Below are 18,345 nucleotides of genomic sequence, written 5' to 3'. Positions count from 1 at the left end.
TAATAGCATAATTAAGTTACCACTGTTGCTACTGGTCAGTAGATTATCACATGGCTCCAAGCAGTCTCTGCCTTGTCCTCCCTAGATAGGCCCCAGTGAGCTCAACCCTAACTCGAAAGCCTACCTCAGTGACACAGACTGTTCCTACTAACATGTAGGAGGCTGAGGCAGGAGGATCACAAATATGAGGCCAGTCTTTTTTTTTTTTTTTTTTCCTTTTTTCTTCTTTTTTTTTTTTTTTTCGGAGCTGGGGACTGAACCCAGGGCCTTGTGCTTTCTAGGCAAGCGCTCTACCACTGAGCTAAATCCCCAACCCCATGAGGCCAGTCTTAGGTATGTAGTGAGAGCTTGCCTCAAGAAAACAAAACAACAGCCTGGAGAGACAGCTAACTCTTCTTGTGGAGGACCACGACAGGTGGAGCCAGCTACCAGCCATCCAACACCTGATTCTGGCCTTCATGGTGCATATATATGTGTGTGCAGACGTACACATACATACATAAAATAAAAATAAAATTCAAAATTCAGGGAGGCAGAGAGATGGCCTAGCAGTTAAGAATACTGGCTGCTGGGGCTGGGGATTTAGCTCAGTGGTAGAGCGCTTACCTAGGAAGCGCAAGGCCCTGGGTTCGGTCCCCAGCTCCGAAAAAAAGAACCAAAAAAAAAAAAAAAAAGAATACTGGCTGCTTTTCCAGATGACCCAGGTTTTATTTGTAACACCCATGGGGTGGCTCACACAGTTTATAAGTCCAGTTCCAGGGGATCTCAGGTCTTCTTTTGGCCTCCAGACACCAGGCACACAGCACACACACATAAATATAGACAGACACCCTGTGTAGCCAAGGCTGCCTCTGAACTCCTCCTGTTTCTGCCTCTGTGGGCTGGGATTCCCAGTTGTGCACAGCACATCCCCTCCTGTCTGCCCCACTGACTCACAGTTCTTCCTTCTAGAACAGCTCCAGGCACACGCAGGCACTAACTACAAGGAATGGTGACTAACTCCTACTGACTCCCACAGAATGACCTTTGCCTATGCTCCCCACCAGACCTGGACGGACCAGCTGGGCGTAAGAGAGGGACACCTAGGAGTCCCAGAGACTGAGGCTCAGTGTGCTTGGAGCTGGGCGGTCCTGGGTTCCGGTCTGCACCTGCTGTTTAGTTGCTGTGACTGGTCAGGGTTCCAAATATCTGCATCCCACTTTGCAAATGTGGAGAGCAGCAATAGGGGAGGGAGCACACGTGTCCCCGCATATGGCTCAAGGGTGGTGGCTCACTATCCCAGAAGTAAGCGAGGACTGTAGCAATCTGATGGGGACCGAAGGGCTGTCTACAAGCGTGGAGCTGGAGCTGAGCCCTAGAGCTCTGTGGTTAAGGTCAGGTTGTCTGGCTCGAAGCCCGTGCTGAGCCATTCCCCATCTCCTGCCTTGAGGCCTCAGTTTCTTCATCTGTGCAGCTTAAAATGGCCACAGTAGAGGTATGCAGACCTCTAATTCCAGCACTTGGGAGGCTGAGAATTAAGACTGTTTCAGACTAGCCTAAGTTACATAGAAAGACTGTTTTAGTGAGGGTTTTACTGCTGTGAACAGACACCATGACCAAGGCAAGTCTTATAAGGACACCATTTAACTGGGGCTGCCTTACAGGCTCAGAGGTCCAGTCCATTATCTTCATAGCAGGAACATGGCAGTGTCCGGGCAGGCATGGTGCAGGAGGAGCAGAGAATCTTACGTCTTCATCTGAAGGCTGCTACGAGAAGACTGGCTTCCAGGCAGCTAGGATGAGGGTCTTAAGCCCACACCCACAGTGACACACCCACTCCAATAAGGCCACACCTCCAAATAGTGCCATTCTCTGGGCCAAGCATATACAAACCATCACAAAGACCTTGTCTCAAAACAAAGATACAGGCCTCTCTTTCCCACATCAGGGCAGCACACGACCAGGACACAACAGTCTACCACAGGCTTTGAAAGAACATTTTCCATCTTCACAACCTCTCTACCCTCCCCACCCCAAACCCCACCTCTGAACAAGTTTTCACATAGCCTAGGCTGGCCTGGAGCTTGCTGGTCACTGAGTGTGACCTTGAGCTCCTGACCCTACTACCCCACCTTTCAAGTGCGGGATTTACAGGCTGTGTCTCCATATCTGGCCAGTTGCTTTCACTCCCACTCCCTAGCAAAGAGCATAGGGCCTCAATGCACACTATTACTAAACTATGTCCGCAAGCCCCTCCTGAAGGATAAAATGCATGCTGGGTGTGAGGCTTTAGAGATGGCCAGTGGTTAAGAGCAGTCGGTGACTGCTCATCTCGAAGACCTGAGTTCAGTTCCCAGCAACCACACAGCAGCTGACAGCTGCCTATAACTTCAGTTCCAGGAGATCCAACACTATATCTTCTGAACTCCTCAGGTACCAGGCATGTGCTTCAGTTAAAGAAAAGAAATAAGAAGCCTGGTGCTCAGAGCCCTAGCAGCCTTACTGAGGTCATGAGAACTGCCTGAATTAAAAAAAAAAAAAAAATGTCAGCAAGAAGAAGGCAGCATCACCAAACCATTTAGAGGTGCTTTCCTGTCTAGCCAGCAGGAGGTCCGACTCCAGGTTTGGTGGCTGGTTTGAGAGGAGTACAAACTCTCTTGGAAACACCCACTATCAGGCAGCTACTCAGTTGGCTTTCTGTGCCTGTCAGCAGTTAGAGCAAGCTCAGATGCTGGACAGAGCTGAAGAACTGACTCAGGCGCCCTCTCCTGTCCACTCAGAGTACTGCAGGCAGCCTGGGTCAGGAGAGTGTGATACAGCACTATAAATCACCCGCCTTCAATCACAGTGGAAGGACCTGAAGAGGTTGCTTGTTTTTGTGCTATGGAGACAGAAGCAGGCTAGGCACTTAGCTATATGCCCCCTATGTTGTTCTGAGACAATCTCACATAGCCCAGGCTGACCTCAGACTTGTTAAGTAGCTGAGAATGACCTTAAAGCCTTGGTCCTCCTGCTTCCACTTCTCAAATGTCAGGTGTGTGCCACCAAGCCTAGCCACAGTTGGTTAAAAACTTCATTTTCAGACAGGCCCAGTGGCCATGCTTGGCCCTAAACTCACAACCACCCAGCACCAGCCTCTTGAGTAGCTGGGATTACAGGAGTACAGCACTCTGTCAAGTGGCAAGAGTTGTAGTTGGGGGGGTTGGGAATGGGGGTGGGGTGGAGGAGCATCCCAATGTCAGCCCAGACCTGCTCTGAGGACTCACAGTGAGTACCACTCTGTTTGAGGCAGGATTTCACTCTTTGGCCCAGGTTGGCCTTGAATTATCAGCAATCCTCCTATCTTCTGAGGGTTGGAATTAGAGATGTGAGTCACCATGACATTGTTTTATGTAAACAACAGCACTGGGGTGGGTAGCATGGATAAAGAACTCTAAAGTACAATTAAGGAAGACCAGGCATAGGGCCCAGGCCTTTAATCTCAGCACTCAGGAGCCAGACAGGTGTTTCTCTGCGAATGTGAGGCCAGCCTGGTCTACAGAGTTCCAGGATAGACAGGACTACACAGTGAGACCTTGCTTCTAAAAACAGAGAGAGAGAGAGAGAGAGAGAGAGAGAGAGAGAGAGAGAGAGAGAGAGAGAGAGAGAGAGAATATGAATGAATTAATGCTAGTCCTCATTTTTTTTTTTTTTTTTTGGAGCTGGGGACTGAACCCAGGGCCTTGCGCTTGCCAGTCCTCATTTTTAAAAAATACTTACATACATTATCTTAGCAAGATATGTAACTGGTCACAATGAATGATGCATGTGCGCGTGCATGCACACACAGGCGCACACACACAAAGGAAAGTGTTTCCTTAGTAGGAGAGGAGCATCTTGAGTGTTTGGAGGTCAACAGCAACAGTCTGGCTGCCACACACGGGAGCTGATGTGACACTCTCAAAACTATAAATAGATCTTGGGGACCTGACCTTCTCTGGAGAGCATTAAAAATAAAAATGCCAGTGCTTCCCCAGGTCAGCTGGGCCAGGCCATGTCGGTGGCACTCCTGAGCATCTCAGGCAAATACCCACACAGCCACATTGTGCCTACTGGTCACCTACCTGCTGTTCAGCCAACCGTTTACGCAAGCAGCTGTACTTGATCTGGCATTTCCAGCTCCTCCCGACCTAACTCCTAACTTCCTTCCTTGAGCAGGCTCTCACCATGGAGCCCAGGCTGGCCTGGGTTAGGTTGGCTTCCAGTTGACAGAGACCTACCTGCCTCTGCCTGTTTTGGGATTAAAAACGTGCACAGCACACACCATGGCCCTTTCTATGTGAGTGTGTATTGCCAGAATGGACTCAGGGCCTTGTGCATGCTAATCAAGCACAGAACTACTGGGCTACACCAGCACTAGCCTTTCTTCTCTTTTTTTCATATTTGTTTTTTGAGATGGTTTTCAGGGGCCCAGCTGCCCTGAGACAACTAAGCCTCCTGCCCCAGCCATTTAGGTGCTGGGACAGGTCTGATACTGCACCTGGGTTTCTTTCTTTAGTTTCTAGATAGGATCTCACTGTATAGCCCAGGCTTGCCTAGGACTTGAGATCTCCTTTGGGATTGTTGGCAAGTGCCACCATGCCTGGCTAGGCCTAGTTCTCCAACTGAGGTGTGACCTGTTGGGGCTGTCATTTCTAGATGTTTTAGTGGTTCTATCTTTCCAGTTTCCTGGTAATTTTCAATTTTACTTGTGTTTATTATTCCTCTTTTTTACCTTTTTATTTTTAACATATACACTTAGGTATTTTTGGTTTTGATTTTTTGTTTTTGTTTTTTTGGGGGACAGTCTCATGTAGCTCAGGCTGATTCCAAACTCAAAATATAGCCAAGGATGCCCATGAGCTTCTGATCCTCCTGCCTCCACCTCAAGAGTGCTGGGTAAGGTGGCGTGTAACCACACCCTTTATGCACTGCTGGGCTATGACTCTACCCACTGAGCCCCAGGCTCATCTTTAAACCTGGCGATTTTAAGTTCACATCTGGCAATATTGTAATTTGCAGCGTTTCCAGATCTCAACTTGCCAGACTCTCTTCAGGCTCCTGCCCAGTGTGGTGCCCCCTTGTCTACAGAGAATACATTTTTCTGTTGTAGTCCCACAGTATCACATGAGCTTCTCTAAGCCAAGAGGCATGGCAGACACATTCCTTTTTAGCAGAATATAATTTAGGCTGTAAACCCACAGAAGGACTAGCCAGTGGCCACAAGCTCAGGGGACAACATGTCCATGTAGAGGCTGAGGGGACAGCCAGTGCTAGAGCAGGTGTCTAGTATACATGGGCTTTTAGGTTCTATGTCCAGTACAAAATAATATTAAAGACAACAGTAATGATTAACCTGCCCCACTGCACTGGGAGCTGAGGCTGTGGTCCTCAGGGCGGCTTGCAGGTAGCCTCTTACCCAGCTTCCCTGCAGCATGCCTCCCGTCCCCCAGGCCTTTAGAGGCTGGAAAGGTCCCAAACCATCAGTGGCCTGGTCTAGCCCTTCCCTTGCTGTAGGAGACCTGGCCTCTCTTTCTGAAGAACTCAAACACTCAGTTTATAAGAAGGTGTGGCTCGGCGTGGAGCATTTACAGGCAGGCTGGGGCAGTGGATGCTTTTGCAGATGCTTGTGAGTTTGACTTTCTCATTTGTCTTTATTCCCAGCTATTTTCCCAAAGTGAGCTTCTTTTAGCCCTAGTTATGTGCCTCCATTGCTAAAGTGCTTTGTTTAAGAAAGAGCCTAATGAGTCCTAGGCTGACCTATAACTCAGTCCAGAACCGAGGACTAATGACCGAACTCCAGATCTCTAGCCTCTACCTCCCCAGTGCAGAAGTTACAGGTGTGCGCCACCTGCCCACTGGAGCTCAGTGTGATGCAGGTGTTCTCATGCATCAGCCTCCCATTTGCTGGATTACAGGCCTGTGCTACCATGCTTGGCTCTAACTGTAGCTTCTGATCAAACAGCCATTGTTCACAGGCTAGAACTGGAGAGAGGAGGCCCAGACTTGCCTGTGAGAGCCAACTTGAGCAGGGCTCACAACCCACACAGTTTGCAAGTCCTAAGCATGAGCTAGAGCAGGTGTTAACAGCACAGGAGCCAGCATTACCATGATAGGAACAACAGAAAGAAACATGGCACCACACTTTTATGTATTTCAACTAACATTCACAACAGCACTTAGGGGTTAGGCCAGGGCTACAGTGTGGCTCAGTGGTAGAGCCCTGCCTAGAATCCCCCAGTGAGGGGCTGGGGGCGTGGCTCAGTGGTAGAGCCCCTGCCTAGCATGCTTGAGGCCCTGAGTTCAACCCTTAATTTTATTAAAAAAAAAAAAAAAAAAAGAGGCTGGAGAGATGGCTCAGAGGTTAAGAGCACTGTCTGCTCTTCCAGAGGTCCTGAGTTTAATTCCCAGCAACCACTTGGTGGCTCACAACCATCTACAATCAGGTCTGGTGCCCTCTTCTGGCCTGCAGGCATACATGCAGGCAGAAAGCTGTGTGATGTATACATAATAAATAAATAAATGTTTTTAAAAAAATTTTTTTCTTTGTCATACTAACTTATAAAAGTGTCAGGGCACTCAAAAACAGACTATAAAACCAGGGTCCAGAGAGGTTAAATAACTTGCCCAGGTGTCTTAGGCTGAGCTGTATGTGAGCCATACTACTGACTGGCCTCAGAGCATGCTGAGGGCACTGGTCATCGGTCACGAGTACTCTACTCTGCAGAAAGGCAATGGTGTTACCAGGACACACCCAGAGGAAATCACAAAGCAGGGACACAAGGGCAGACAGCCTTTATCAGTGTACCAAGCCCTCTTCTCACATAACAACAGACTCTGTGCCCTCCCAGCCACGGAGAACAACCATATCCATAGTCTTCCACATCCACATAGGAATCTCAGGGGTAAGTTTTATGACTACCTCCTTTTGTTGTTTTGACAGAATCTCATGTAGCCCAGGCTGACCTCCAACTGGCTAGTAACCAAAGTGAACCTTGAACATACTTCTTCCTGTCCTCAGACTCCCAGAGCTGGCATTACAGACATGCAGAACAATGGCCAAATGTTTGCTTGGTTTTGAAATACAGAATAGATGCTCAGAGAGGGCAACATGTTCTGAATATCACACAGTGGGTGTGCCTACAGCACCCACTTCCCGCTGAACCGGGAGCCTCTTGGGAGAGGACTACAGGGAGAGGAGCTAGGGTACCAATGCTCCATGGTGGCACCTGCCACCTGCTGCCTGCCACCCAGCTCCTGCGCCCCAACACAGGAACCTCCCAGCAGAGCCCAGCCAAGCCACAGACCAAAGAAACTAGAGGTCACTGCTGTCAGGTGTGGTGGCAGATGCCTTATTGTTGTGGAGGCTGAGGTAGGAAATTCACATGAGTTTGAGCCTGACCAACAGTGTGTTAAGTCTGTCTCAGACATCCTTCCCATTCCCACTCCCACGCCCCAAAACAAACTCCAGAGCTGGAGATGGCTCTGAGGTTAAGAGCATCTCCTCCTCTTGCAGAGGACCTGAGCTTCCTTCCCAGCACCCTGCCACTCACAACCATCTGTCCCCAGCTCCAGGGATCTGGCTCCCTCTTCTGGTGTCCTAGGGTACCTGCACACACGTGGCACACATGCATACGCAGAAGTAAAAATATGTCTTGTTGGGGTTGGGGATTTAGATCAGTGGTAGAGCGCTTGCCTAGCAAGCACAAGGCCCTGGGTTCGGTCCCCAGCTCCGAAAAAAAAAAAGAAAGAAAGAAAGAAAAAAAATATGTCTTGTTTTTTCTTAATTTAAAAGAGAAAGAAAAGGAGTCTGTGGGTTGCGAGCGTTAGACACCATGCCTAGCCTTCAGGTGTTTTTGTCCCTAGAATTCCAGCAGGAGTCGAATCCCCAGAAAGCTCTGCTGCTGCTGAAGAAAGCAGAGGAGCCCTAGGTTCTAAGATCACTAGAATGAAGCCCAAAGGTGGAATCCCAGACTCCTGATGGCACTACAGACAGAGACAAGCCCCAGACACTGCGGTGTCGCAGAATTCTACCAGCAAGAAGGCCAGCAAAAGAGCTGAGTGGATGCAAATGATACCCAGACTCTGAGCTAAATAAACCTCTTTTTTTTTTTTTTTTTTTTTTTTGGTTCTTTTTTTCGGAGCTGGGGACCGAACCCAGGGCCTTGCGCTTCCTAGGTAAGCGCTCTACCACTGAGCTAAATCCCCAGCCCCATAAACCTCTTTTTTTATACACCTAGTCTGCCTCAGGCGTTCAGTTACAGTAATGAAATACAATTACTACAAGAGTGGGCATCTTTGGAGGGCCACGGCCTTGCTTACTGCATGGGGCACACTAGGAAGGAGTGCAGGCAAGCGAGCTGGGGCTTTCCTGCCGCGTCACCCTCAGCTTCCTTGGAAGCATGGTAACACACGCACCTTGTGATGGAGGCTGGGGAAGAGAGCACTTGGAACTTGCAGTACATTTCTAAAATCCTAGCGCTCAAAAGACCTCAGAAGCAAGAGGATGGCCACAAGTTCCAGGCCAGTACCCACAACTGTACAACACCCTGACTTCAAAAGTCAAAAAAGAAGAAAACAAGACTCCTGCCTTCACTGCACAGTGCATCAAGGACTGGATGGAATGTAAGGCTGTCTCTTCCTCCCAGGAGTGTGTGATCACCCGGGACAGGCAGGAACTACAGGGCAGGCTTCTGCTTTATGACTACTGAACTTCCGGGATTCTTCCCTGTACTCTCTCAGCTGTAGCAGCCACAGTGGCCTTCCCAGCTGTGTGAATAAGAAGGGGCAGGCACACAGATGTGGCAGTACATATCTTTAATCTCAGCACTGAGGAGGAAGAGGTAGGGAGATCTCCACAAGTTCAAGGCTAGCCTGGTCCACACAGTTCCAGGCCAGGCAGGGATAGAGTGAGGCTCTGACTTAGAACAAAGTAAAGTACAACACAAGGGCTGAGCACTAAGGTCCTCAGAGGGAGAGCAGTGACTGCAGAAACACCTGGGAATGCTGAGCCACTGCTCAACTGCTGAGCCACAGGCACAGGCACTTAGCACCGTGAAGAAGGACAGACTGACTGAAAGAAAGCAGGACCCAAGCTAGGGAGGCTCTCCAAGCTCAGAGCATCTCCAACAGCACAGCGAATCCTCTCTGTCTGTTTGCCATCCACTCTCTCCCACCTGACTCCTGCCAGCTCTACCTTCAAGCAAGTTTCCAGATCAATCACCACTGACAGGAAAGGAAGGCTGACTAACCACGGCACGGGACTTGAGACCATGTCCGCACATGTGCATACCCCAGATAGGTATGGGTACTTTGTGGGGTCCCTGCCAAGGACACACAACTCAGATCCAGACTGAGAACTAGTGTCAATGTCATGAAAAACAAGGGTGGGCAGAGATAACTGTGGAGAGCAGGGGCACCAGACCTTGAATGGCCCAGGCTAGCCTCAAACTAGTTATTAATTGCAGATGGCCTTGAACTCCTCATCTGCTCCTGCTCTTGTGTCCACCTTTCCAAGTGTTGGCATGGGAGGCATGCTGGCTCCACCCACACCCCTGTACTAGAAAGCTCTCTACCACCGTGATGCATCATTAGCTACTTACCCCTCTTTTCACTCATTATTTTGAGACAGGGTCTCAAAAGATGTTCTGGTTGTGAATGTACTCTATTCCCCAGGCTGGTCTTGAACTTTCAATTCTCCTGCCTGGGCCTCCCAAGTAGCTGACATTCTAGGCTTAGCTAGTGTCAAGTCACTCTGCAGATTAAAGGAGCTCGACTGTGGAAGCTGTCTCCTTGATGGATCACCTCAGCCTATAAAATGTAACTCAGGAGGTGCTCACCAGGCCCAGCCTGCCTTAAGGAACTACTGCAGTTAACAGTTGCTGGAGAAGGGGAGACTTATTCTTCACTGAGAGGTGATACTACGGTCAGGCTAATACAACCCCTCACCCATGCACAGCAAACTAACTCCACAGATTTCAAAAATAATAATAATGAGCCACCTTGTTCTTTGTTTTCAAGACAGGGTTTCTCTGTGTAGCCCTGGCTGTCCTGGAAATCACTCTGTAGACCAGGCTAACCTCAAACTTAGAGATCTGCCTGCCTCTGCCTCCCCAATGTTGGTGCTGGGATTGAAGGCGTGCACCACCACTGTCTGGCTATAAGGAGTCATCTTTAATTTCAGAACTCCAGAGTCAGGGAAGTCTCTATGAGTTCAGCATGGTCTACTCAGCCAGTTTTAGACCAGCCAGGGCAACCCTGTCTCAAGGAAGGAAAAAGTCATGAAATAAGAAAGAGGGCTAGTTGGAAAGAAGAGGGGATCAGTGGGAATGGGCAAGAAAGGGTAACAGGGAATACAAAATAGTGAAACTGTTGAAACCATATAATAAAATGTATAGATTTAGATGCTTGTGAACTTGCACGTGGCAGTCAAAGACAGGGGATTCAGAAGTTTGAGGCTTTAATATGTGGCAAGTTTGAGGCCTGTGGGGCTACATGAGAGCCAGTCACAAAAAATTAATAAACTATACCTTGAGGCTGAGGTGTGATTCAGTAGTAAAGTTCTTACCCAGTGCACACAAGACCCTGAGGTCCATCTTCAAGGACACACACACACATTCTCTCTCTCTCTCTCTTTCTCTGTTTCTCACAACACACACTTGCCATACACACACACACACACACACACACACACACACACACACACACACAGACACACACACACAGACACACACACACAGACACACACACACACACACTAATGAGCCCTCTCAGGCAAATCCAAGGTGTTTGCAGTGGTCAGAACCCGCCCCCTCATGATCTATCTTCCTATTGCCATTGGTCTATTGGTCTCCTCCATCAACTAGATTCTGTGGGACCTCAGGAACCTTGCTTACATAGCTCCTTCCCCCGGATGCAGTGGGGTCTTGGAACTCATGTTTACACAACTCCTTCCTCCTGATTTCTTCCACAGCAGTTGTTGCTACCTAACAGGCTTTTATTTTATGTTTTTGAAATTGAGGCTTATGTGTAGTCCAGGCTGGCCTCAAACTCGAGGCACAACTCCTGCCTCAGCATCCAAGTGCTGGAATGTGTCCCATGCCTGGCTACATTTCCTATATTTTATGTACTGAGGTCAGCTGTTGCCTATCTTCCCCGACAGGAATCCTTGAGACGTGGGTTTCTTTACATCTTCATACTCCTCACAATGAGGCAGCATTTCATGCAGCATATATGCACAGTGGGAAGAGCAAGGTTACCGCAACTGCTAAGGACACAGTGCCCTACAGGCTGGGAGAATAAGGCCTGGAACCCAGCAGGCAGGCAGGCACCAACTGCTCCTGTCTCATGAGAGCCTCTGTACACAACTGGAAACAGAGGCTCAGGTAGGCTACCTTCACCCACCCAAAGTCATCATTTAAGGGGTAGGGTCAAGCTGTTCCCTAAACCACAAAGCTAAGACTAGTCCCATGACTTGGAAGGAAAGCAGGAAGCTGGACAGACCCAGAGTCCAGAGTCCACAGCGAGGCTCTGGCACAGCCTCCACAATGACTATAATGGAATGTGATCTTGGAGAGTGACGGAATTCCTGCCTGTGACGGCTTACTTATTTTTTCTGTAAATTTAAGCAGTCATCCCTGGTTTGTGTTCTGCAGATCTTGGAACTCACTTTATAAGTAAAAATAGCTTCTAACTTGCACTGACTCTCCTGCCTCTGCCTTCCAAGTGCTGAGATTTAAACACATGGTACCTATTTCTTTTGTTGGTTTTGTTTTGTTTTGTAGCCAGCATCTCTCTGTGTACTGGCTGTCCTATAACTCACTCTGTGGACCAGGCTGGCCTTGAACTCAGAGATCCACCTGCCTCTGTCTCCCAAGTGCTGGGACTAAAGGTGTGTACCACCACTGCAGGCTGGTTTGTTTGTCTGTTTGGTTTTTTTGGTTTTGAGAGAAGGTCTCATGTAGCCCAGATTGAACTCAGTAAGGTATCTTAAGGTATCTGAAGCTGGCCCTGCCCTCCTGTTCCTACTGCCTCAACTGCCCTAATACTGCAATGCGAATCTACACCATCATGTCTTGCTTCAAAATCCAAAACTTTTCAACTGCAAGACCTATGGCCCAGCAGAAGGCCCACTGAACACCAAAAGGACCAAAAATCTTACTAAACACATATGGGGAGGGTTTGAAAAGTCAAGGGTCCCCTTAGTGCTCATGCTCCACCCCTGGAGGCAACAATGTCCCTCAGTGGTCTGGTGAGATTCTCCTCAATCTTCAGGTCTCAACTGAAATACCCTCTGCCAGGAAGTGCTCTTCTCTTTGTACTCCAAGTCAGGTCAAGTATCTAGTGGGCCTACCACCCCATCTAGATTGTCACTGTATGGGTATTTAGACCCTGTTGATTCATAAGCAGGGTCAGCTCAAAGCAGACACTCATCATATCACATATAAGCTACACGGGGCGTTGGAGAAACATGAACAGTAGTTCTCGACACATTACAAAAGCTTCCACCTCATCTCTGCTTTATAGAGATAGATGGGTCTTTTCTAGGAACACATATCTGGTGCTTTGCGAAGCAAGTGAAGTCTCTGCTCGCTCAGGAGACTCCCTTGGCTCACTTGGCTGCTCTAAACTGGAGACTGCCTACAGTCCATGACAGTTCTGAGATAACGCTGACATATTAGGACCGTATCTCCCAGTGCCCAGCCAAGAAGCCTGCACCGTGCGGCTACCGAACCAATGGACCGGCATGAGGAAACTCATAAATAAACGGAAAAACGTCCATTCTGGATTCATCCTTTTGCCAGGTCGCAAGATTCCATCACCATCACGACCCTAAGTCAGTGTAAAACTAACTCACAAGCTCTGTGCTCTAAACCCAGGGTGATACGCAAAGCACCCACAGGTCGGCAGGGAAACTTAGGGACAAGCCAGCGTTTCTATAGTAAAGCGTCTCTCTTAAGGATGGCTCCGCAGGGGACCTCCAGGGGGCTTCTCAGTCCCGCCCCTAACTTCTGACAAGTCCCACCCTAATGTTTCTCATACCTCACCCTATTGGCTTGCGTAGACGTCAACCGCCACAAGCCCTCTTCCCTATTGGCTTGCATTCCAAACTCACGCGGTGACGCCCCTGATGGCTTGCCCTTCTTTCCTATTGGGTGAGTGACACGCCCCTCTAACAGAAGCCATCCTCATTGGCTATAGCGTTTTGCCGGTTCGCGCCGGGATTGGTCAGGCACAGAAGCCATTCCCCTGAACTAGAAGGATCGGGAATGGAAGGGCTGGGGCCTTTGGGGTGAGACTCACGCTGGGCTGGAGGCAGGCAGATGTAGGTTTTGAAGAACTCGCTGCGGCGGGCGGCATCCTTGATGCGGTTGGCCAGCGGCTTGCTAACTTGCCGGATGCCCAAGTAGAACAGCTTCGCCATGGGGAACGCGCCCACCACCATCTTGGCGGCCGCCCTGGGCACGCGCAACCTTGCTGACTGGGCGGGGCGCCGCCGACCTCTCCGTTCCTCCCCCGCCCGCCGGTAGTCCGTGCGTGCCTGCGTAAGGAGGGACTTGCCTACGTGCCTACGTACGAGCGTGCGTTCGCACGCTCGCGGCGGGGGTGGTGGGGAGGGTGTTTGTCTGCAGGGGGCTCTCGTGACGTCACCGCGTCGACGCCTCGACGTCCTACGTTGTGTATGCAAATATACGGCGGAAGTGAAGCGTCAGAGGGCCGTGCGGTTAAACGGCCGTTGGTGGGAGCGTGGCCGCAGCCCTATTCCCGACGTACTGACATCACCACGTCTTGCGTGATGTCACGTACTGAGTCGGCTTCTCTGCCCATAGGAGGTGTCTGCTTAGTCCCAATTAAGTCTAAGGCGTCCCAGGTACGCCTTCCTCCGCGGTTTGCACGCTCATCGGGGAGTGAAGCGAGTCAGCGCGTAGTCACACGAACCTACCGCTTTACTCACTCTCTGAAGTTGGAGGAGTGACTCAACTCTTCAGGAAATTGGTTTCTAATTGTTTTTAAAAGCCGGTCTCATGTAACCCAGCTTGGCTCCGAACTCACTGAGTAGCTTAGGCTATCTTTGGAACTCCTGATCCTCTTGTGTCTCTGCCGCAGTGTTGGGGTCACAGCCCTACGCTACACGACCCAGCATTGATAGCAGTATCCCTGTGAGCAAAATATCACACATAAGAACACCTGTCTTAATTGTGTTTTCTGTGTTCTGAGGCTTGTCTCTGAACCCCAAGGCATTTCCCTTGTTAGGACATGGGTTCAAGCAGGACTCCAGCTCCTCACTGAGGATTCTAGGCAGTGACTCTACTGCTGAGCCGCGCTCCAAACCCCTCACTGAGTGACTTTACTGGTCAGCTTTGTATGTGAATCCTGAATGTAAAACATAAGAAGTGATCACATGTAGAGCATGTCCCACAGAATATTCTCTAATCCCAGCCTAAATGTGCAGTCCAGCTAATCCATCCTTTTCCCAAGTAACTGACTGAAAAACTGAGGCCCATAAGAATGGGGGTGATGCCGGACTTCTCAGCCAGCACATTGGCTAATACCACTGGTTCTCAAGCAGCCTCACTTCCTCCTTTGGAGGGTAAGGGTCCCTGGGGAGCTGGCTCAGGAAGGAACTTTAAGGACATGTCCCAGACTGTCCTCCATTACCCAGCAGGGAGCAAAATCATATAAACAAAGTCAGGACTTAGTTTAGAGAAATTCTCGGATGGTGGCGTGAGGATGGGTAGTTGGGAACAGAAGGGACAGGAAGGCAGAGGAGCAGAGGGGCGGTGGCTAGCAAGAAGAAACACTGGTGACACATAGCCAGGGGACCCTGGGCTTTCCCATCTGTGCCTTTGGCCAACTCCCCACACCAGGGGACCTGTGCTTCATTTATATTGGTGGCAGCTGGACCTGATGTCACACAGCTGTCATCGCAGCACTCAGGAAGCTGAAGCAGGAGGATGGAATGTTCTAGGTCAGCCTGGACTACATAATGAATTCAAGGTCAGGCTGGGCAACTTAGTGACTCCTGACTCAAAATAAAATGTACAAAAATAAAATAAGATGTCCATTAAAGGTCTGGGGTGTGTAGCTGTGCTCAGCGAAAGCTCTTGCCTAGCTTTTACAAGACCCTGGGTTCGAGTTACACTAATGGGAAGAAAGCAGGGAGAGCCTGTGTGACCCTGACATCTAAATTATGAAGAATATCCAGAAAAAAAAAACAACTCTTGCAGGCCTCCTTCTGAAAACATGTGTTCAGATGAGGTTCATCATCTCTTCAGACAGCATCTTCCCCTTTACTTTTGTTTTTTAATTATGTGCACATGTGTGTACCTGTGTGTGTGTGTGTGTGTGTGTGTGTGTGTGTGTGTGTGTATGTAGGGGGATGTGTGCATGAGTAGTGCCCACAGAGGGCAGAAGAGGACACTGGAGTTGGAATCACAGGTGTTTGTGAGCCACCTGGCTTGGTGCTGGGAACAACTCAGGTCCTCTGGGAGAGCAGTACATGCTTTTAGCCACTGAGCCACGTCTCCAGAGCCCCTGCTTCCCATTCTACAGACTTCCGAACTGAGGCCCAAGCTTCCAAAGTACTCAGTGGAGATGACACTTCCTGAGTCCAGGCTCACCTTATTACCCTGGTGGCCAAAGGACCTACGAGGGAGTCTAGGATCCCTGGAAGGCTTAGGAGACCCTAAACATGTACATAAATCTTCTGGTTGTGTCCTTGGTTCTCAGAGAAGCTTCCTGCTCACAGAAGGTGTTCAATGCATTTTGTTTTGTCTTGCTTTGTTGCAAAGATAGACTTGCTATACAATCCCGTCTAGCCTCAAATTTACAATCTTCTTGCACTGGCCTTGAGGGTTCTGGGATATAGGCCTGCAGTACCACACAGAAACACCTCCGTCTCCTTCCCAAAGCAGTGCTTTCTGAAGCCCCTCCACTCCTCTCCCTGATCCACAAACCTGCTTCTTCACTAAGTGCTTTTGTATCCCCATTCCTCTCTTCAAGCCTCCTCTTCAGTTCTCTAAGAAAGATTCCATAGGACTTTTCAGGGGTGTGTGTGTGTGTGTGTGTGTGTGTGTGTGTGTGTGTGTGACAGAGGGGGGAATTTTTCTGCCTCAGTGGACTGGAATGTGTGTGTGTGTGTGTGTGTGTGTGTGTGTGTGTGTGTGTGTGTGTGTAGAATCTTCCCTTCTCAGTGGCCTGCGATACATATGAGAGAGACAGATAGATATACAGACAGAGAGACAGAGAGGAGTGTGTATGTGTGTGAGAGAAAGATAGGGAGGTTCCCATCTCAGAGGCCCATTTCTACAACATAGAGACATCTGCAGTTTCTTGACTCCCAGGGGTGGGGCAGGCCAGTCAGAGCTGGGAACTTCCTTTCCCCTCCTATTTGGTGAAGGAACCGCCACAGCATCTGGATGACCCATTAAGCCATAAAGAAGAAGGGAAACCATTAGCTAAGTCAGGCAACCCTGTCCACCCTGGGCGTGGGAATAGACACAGATATGGGAGGAACAGGGAGCCCAGGGTGGCCCCAGCACTGACTGACTCACCGTAAGACCTTTCACCCTTTGCCCTCTAGCCTCTTGAGTGACCATCCTGGACCAGGTCCTGGACTGGTTCCCAGAGGCCCTTTTCCCCAAGCCCCTTGGGCACCCTTTTCCCAGAATGACCAGGGGCTCAAGTTACATGATCCCTCAGGCCTTGTGTTTCTTCCACTAAGTCTTCCTTCAAAATAAGTCCTAATAACTGGTCCCACTGGCTTGGGGGAGTACTTTAATCCCAGTACTCAAGAGGCAGAGGAAAAGGAGGTGTCTGAGTTCTAGGCCAGCCAAGTCTACAGAGCAAGTTCCAGGCCAGCCATGAATAGCCAGTGACACTGTGTAAAAAAGTCAACGTGGTCCTGATGGTACAGACCCATCATCCGGGCTATTCAAGAAACTGAGGCAAGGAGATCGCAAGTATGAACTACAAAGAGCTCCAAGGCAGCCTTGGCAATCCCCCAACACTAAGAGGGAGTGGAGGACAGGCATGTGGACAGGCCCCAGAATCAGCTTTCAGTACAAAAACAAAGAGGGGCAGTGGATGGGCCAGCAAGATGGCTGAGCAGATCAAGGTCCCCAAGCCTGGGGACCTGAGTGACTCCCTGGGTCCCTCATGGTGGAGGGAGAGAACTGATTCCCTAAATTGTCCTCTGACTACCACAGCAGTAATGCGGCAGAACCCCCATCCCACAGTAAGTAAACAAATATAATTTCGAAAAGTTGTCCCTGGGCTGTGATGGTGAATGCCTTTAATCCCAGGACTAAGGAGGGAGGCAGAGGCTGATGGATCTCTGCATTCGAGGCCAACCTGGTCTTTTCAGTGAGTTTCAAGGCAGCCTGGACTACACAGAGAAACCATGTCTCAGAAAAACAAAACACTAAATTTAAAGGGGGTGGGGGAGTGGTCTTGCTATGTTTACTTTTTTATTGTTAGCCCTACCTCCCAGAGGCCAGCGTAATCTCTGGGGCAAGACGTGGATGGTGCATGGGTAGTTGCTTTTCTTGTCCTGGGCCTCCTTTCTAAACCACCCCTGCTTACTCCTCCTCCAGGAAGTCTGCCCAGATTGGCTCTAGTCTGCTTTCAACAGTCCCTGTCCTTCACCATCTCAGACTGAGACAATGCTGTTTGTGTAGACTCAGACTAACTCTGCTCCACATAGCAGTGAACACCTGTAAGCCTAGCACTTGGGAAGCTGAGGAAGAAAGACCATACCTCAAAGTCAGACTGTGATAAATAACCACTCTTTTTCCAAAAGACAAACCAGAAAGAATTGCCAGCATGCTAGGTATCACCAGAATGGATTCCAGTCAGGGGCTCTACCAGTGAGCCACGCCCCCAGCCCCTCACTGGGGGATTCTAGGCAGGGGCTCTACCAGTGAGCCACGCCCCCAACCTCTCACTGGGGGATTCTAGGTAGGGCTCTACCACTGAGCCATGCCCCAGCTCCTCCCTGGGGATTTTAGATAAACACTGCTAGGTTACTTCCCCAGGCTTTGCTGTGTTTAACACTTTGAGACAGGGTCTCACTTTGTAGTCCAAGTGGGTCTTGAACTTCCAAATTCTTCCTCAGCTTCCCAAGTAGCTGGAGTCACAAACTTGTAGCATCTGATCAGACTCTTCTGTCTAGAAACCAAACAGTTGACTTGATTATCCCCTCATCCCAAACTCTCCATGGCTGACTCGCCATCTGGGAGTCCATGATGACAAACTCCCAGCTGTGTCACTCCCCTTCAGGCCCTGCTGGAATAAAGTGAATCATTGGGCATCATAGTGGAAGAAGATGGCTGAGAGAGACACACCAAC

General features: G+C 49.6%; 1 protein-coding gene across 2 annotated transcripts in view; it reads right to left on the bottom strand.

Annotated features, from left to right (window-relative positions):
• Positions 1–15,207, bottom strand: part of Opa3 (outer mitochondrial membrane lipid metabolism regulator OPA3) — a 29,933-nt gene extending 14,726 nt beyond the window's left edge. The window contains exon 1 of one of the 2 annotated variants that reach the window (XM_017589999.3): positions 13,300–15,207. In XM_017589999.3, the coding sequence (XP_017445488.2) occupies positions 13,300–13,441 (142 nt within the window). In that variant the 5' untranslated portion in view covers positions 13,442–15,207. The remainder of the gene's footprint in view (positions 1–13,299) is intronic. The other variant, NM_001399653.1, reaches the window with a different exon arrangement.
• Between the last annotated feature and the right edge of the window lie 3,138 nt (positions 15,208–18,345).

Source organism: Rattus norvegicus, chromosome 1 (genome assembly GCF_036323735.1).
Source record: "Rattus norvegicus strain BN/NHsdMcwi chromosome 1, GRCr8, whole genome shotgun sequence".
NCBI classification, from domain to species: domain Eukaryota; kingdom Metazoa; phylum Chordata; class Mammalia; order Rodentia; family Muridae; genus Rattus; species Rattus norvegicus.
This window is presented reverse-complemented; position numbering and strand designations above follow the sequence as displayed.